Here is a 4,241-nt window from a genome sequence, read left to right as displayed (position 1 = left end):
GAACATAACATAAACTGTACTACACAGTATCCATCCAGGTAATACATCTATCGTCATGGGAGTTTGATTTGGACGCTCTTTAGCAATGAAGGGGTGATAAGTAACTCCATCTTCTAACTTTGCCAATGTATTGGTGACTGTCTCCTTGGCCCAGCCGCAGCTCAGTGTCCCCCGTGCGGACGGCAAGTGGCCCGGGGCTAGAGAGCTCTGCCAGCGGGCGAGGAGTGACAGGGAGAGCATCGGCCAGATGTTCTCGTGCATTAGCACCCGACGGCCTGTCATGTCTCTTTATCCGCTACCACGGAGTTCCATCTCCCCCCATCTGCTATGGAGCCCTCCTGAGACGCCGTCCAGCGCCAAAGCTCCTGCCTAGAACAAAGTGTGTGTGTGTGTGTCCACTACATCAGACCAAGCATATGTACATTAAAGGTGGGACATTATGTAATTCTCACCAAATAGTGAAAAGGCTTCCCTACACGCTCCAAACATTTTATTTGATTGACTTTGACACTGTTACTACTTTACCTTTCTTAACTGGGACAATGTCTCCATCTAGAGGCTCAAGGAGGCTGTCTCAGGTATGTTGGACCTTGAACCTTGAGAAAAATGAAGGCAAATAAGTCACAACTTTATAATGATGTACTAGTATATTGGTCAACATTACATTTATTCAATGTCAAAATTGTTTCAGAAAGAATGCTGAAGTTCAGATTTTCTCCTGGTTGATGTGAGCCTCAGAAACATAAATGAAGCAAATCCCAACCTCAAATCTCAGAACACCATCATTCCTCAAGGTATGATGTGAGCACTGATTGATTCCAACATCTTGCACCAGGACTAATGCTAATTGACAGCATCATCAATATTAGTAGGTTTCACACTGTTGGATGGTTCAGGCCATTTCACTGAATATCACTCAAGACGTTCTAAAACATTATGTATTTTATGTAGTGAATTATGATTAAGCATAAATAGGTTAATTTGACCAACTGAATGGGAAACATAAATGTAGTAAAAAAATACTGCTGTGCACTGAAAGTAACACTAGATGGTGCTGCTAGATTAGTTACATTACATGCCTTTCATAACAGATTTGGGTGATCGCCTCTGTACAGACAATGACATGAATTGTATCAAACTGCTAAGCAAAATATCAGCAGAAGTATTACTAATATGGAATGAAAACCTGTTTGAAAATGGTAAAGATCACATTCTTTAAATGTTTATGAATCTTGACAAAGGTTCACAAAGAATTGGGCGTCTCAAATTGTCTCACAAGAAGTTATTTGCGGGATGATTTCAACATTATTTATTACATGGGTCTCCCTCGACACATACTTTGTGAGCCTGATGGCTAGATGAAGCAGAAGTGTCTGGTGATGACAAATGCAAACATGAGCTGCAAATCTTACACAGGTTTTTTGTCACATAGGAGAAACACTTTTAAGACATGTTTTTATGCCAAGAAAGAAGTCAAATATTTCAGGGACATCCTTGGTTGTATAACGGTGATGCAACACATCCTGTATGAGCCCTGTAGTCCACTGCCACCTGTGGGGGATGTAGTTCAGACAGGAACAACCTCACTGTCCCCTTCACACACACGCTTATGTTTAAGAAATGCATTGAGAAAAGGTCTATCAAAAATAGATCTCTATTGGGTAACATGAAAACTCATTACATAATTGATATTATCAATATTTTTTTTCATATCTGTTGAAGGTCCATTCCATGTGCATAGCCAACTAACACTAATATACATACCCCCTTTCTTCAACAGAAAGTTTCCTAAACCACTTTTCCTAGAACTGAAGGCTATACAATCCCATTCATATAGTTTGTACCCCAAAGTCTCTGTCCCTTAACTCCTTAGAACTGAAGACTATATACCATCCTCCCCAAAGTCTCTCTGCCCCCCCCTCCCCTCTCAGGCATCACTGAGATGGGTTGTCATAGGGAGGGTTGTCATAGGGAGGGTTGTCACGGGGAGGGTTGTGTCTTCGTACGCGGGCCTTGCGGCTCTCCACCGACTGCTTCCACTTGAGCGTGCGGAGCTTCTGCTGTCTCCGCTTCTCCCTGTACCACAGCTGCTCGCAGTACTCGTCCACGCTCAGCCCCGTGGCGCCCTCCAGCTGCAGCTCCTTGTAGTTCCTCTGAAGGAGTTGGGAACGGAGTCCCTCGGAGTGCCTGTCTGCTAGCGCTCTTCCGGGGCCCCTCCCTGGGCCTGGGCTGGTCAGGTGGTGTCTGGGGATGACCTGGAGACTGTATCGAGCCAACACCTTGGAGTAGGAGTGCTCCTGGCCCAGGCAGGTGTACAGGCCAGCATCCTCCAGCTCGAGCCCCTGGACTAACAGGCCTCGTTTTAGACGCACCAGCCGCTCCTCACTCTGAAGCAGCTGGGACACAAAGAGGGGAGATGACCATCGCATCCACGACACACACACCTAGGCACACCTTTTATGGCACACTAAAGCAATCCTCTCCATGACACAAACCCAGCCAAGTGTCAATCATTCTGTGCTCATCCAATAATATGGGACGTTTTTTGGAGGTTGTTCCTCTTTTACCTCTTTGCTGGTTTGGGCCTGGGGATGCTGCAGCGTCCACCTGATGGAGGTCTGCTGAGAGTGGGCCACACACTCCAGGAAGGTGGAGTTACTCTCCACCCCGTAGATCACCTTCACCTCCACAGACTCGGAACCTACAGAGAAAGGTGTAGGGTTCAAGCTTGGCCACCAGAGAGCGCTTTCACCAACAGGAATAAAATCCCTCCCGTTTCTCACTTGACACTGGAGGTGTAAACCGAGTTTGTGAAACTTAGGGCTCTCCAACGTCAGAGATAAGTTATACGTGGTGCAAAGTCACTTCCAGGGACTGTTCAGAGCCAGTCGCTGACAGAAGCACATCTGAACAGGCTGTAAGTACAGAACAGTGCAGTAATACTGACCATCTCCTATGTCATGGCACTGGCTCCACGGGTCCCCGTACTTGACATCCTGTCTGCGAGCGCGTCTGAGGGACACCAGAGAGAGCGCAGGGTTCAAAATCTCACTGCGGCCAGAACTATCCGACAGCCTTGATGCACTCGTCAGTAATAATTTTGGGTTGGCTTTAGATAAACCCTGAAGCTAACTCGACTTGACAACGACTGTTTTTTCCTCAGGCATGGTGTCTTGTCTCCATACTGCAGAGCCTCCCTAGTTCCTAGGCCTCTGTGCTATATCACTGGCTCTTCAGGGGGTTTAGTGGTTGAGTTACGGTTAAGCACTTTGTGACACAAACCCTATTAAATGGAGGATACGGATTAAATCTTCTGATAATGGAAACAGTGATTTCACCCCTGAAAGATCCCTTAAGACCTAAAGATTCCGTCAGAACAAAAAACATACCGCATGCGTTAAATTCAAGTTGGAAAAAAAAGTCCTTCAAAACTCAACAGCATAAGACAACGGCATTTTATTACAGGGATGAACCAAATGCAGTTTGCGTATAGAGCACTTGGTGGAACTACCGTTTGTTTGTGTGGAAGTATCTGCTGCAGGTTTGTCCATCCCAGGCACAGTAGGGGTCTCTGGCCAGACAGCAGTCAGCACAGTCCTTTCCATACAGCTCACATCGCTGCAAGGCCAACTGAACCACCCACCATCGCCACTCACATACAACTGTTGCTGCAGACACACATACCATAGAACAGATCATCTACACAGCCCAGATACCTACAGTAGAGGTGAAGTCCTAACTGCTTTGTGACCTGTTTAACCCAATGAAGACCACCCATAGATAGTGGCCAGTTGGGCATGTAAACTTACCCGCTTGGTAGACAGCTTCATACTTAGGATGGGGGTAGGGCTCTGTAAGAGAAGAACAGTATCAATCGAGTTAATGGATAGAACGCCACAAAGAGCATTCTAAACAATATGGACTATAGGAAATGAGGTGGGCATTGTGGGTAGGCATGCTTTGGTGAAGAGAAACCAAAGGCCTCTCTCCAAAGGAGAGAGTTACGCCATTTTCCAGCTCACTGAGTCATTTCAGCACTATGACATTGTGAGCCAATGGCCCCTGACCACTCTAAATGACTGGTTCTATTCAACAGGGCTCTTAGGCGGCTGCGGACGATTAGTCCGCTATCATATGTCTCCTCACAGCCCAGCTACACACTCTCCTCTGGAGCCCTGCCAAGGGCCACGGCCTGCTGCTGGCCTTACTGTGGCTTTTACTTACAGCCAGTCTCCCTGCTA

The 4,241-nt window shown here is 46.6% G+C and overlaps 1 protein-coding gene across 1 annotated transcript in view; it reads right to left on the bottom strand.

Annotated features, from left to right (window-relative positions):
- Positions 1–652: 652 nt before the first annotated feature.
- LOC124485689 (semaphorin-3D-like) overlaps positions 653–4,241 on the bottom strand; it is a 3,771-nt gene continuing 182 nt past the window's right edge. Inside the window, exons 2-6 of the mRNA XM_047047441.1 lie at positions 3,810–3,851; positions 3,512–3,668; positions 2,948–3,012; positions 2,568–2,701; positions 653–2,396 (exon numbers count right to left, since the gene is read on the bottom strand). Coding sequence (XP_046903397.1) covers positions 1,935–2,396; positions 2,568–2,701; positions 2,948–3,012; positions 3,512–3,668; positions 3,810–3,851 — 860 coding nt within the window. The 3' untranslated portion in view covers positions 653–1,934. The remainder of the gene's footprint in view (positions 2,397–2,567; positions 2,702–2,947; positions 3,013–3,511; positions 3,669–3,809; positions 3,852–4,241) is intronic.

The sequence above is a fragment of the Hypomesus transpacificus genome, chromosome 23, assembly GCF_021917145.1.
Source record: "Hypomesus transpacificus isolate Combined female chromosome 23, fHypTra1, whole genome shotgun sequence".
NCBI classification, from domain to species: Eukaryota; Metazoa; Chordata; class Actinopteri; order Osmeriformes; family Osmeridae; genus Hypomesus; species Hypomesus transpacificus.
This window is presented reverse-complemented; position numbering and strand designations above follow the sequence as displayed.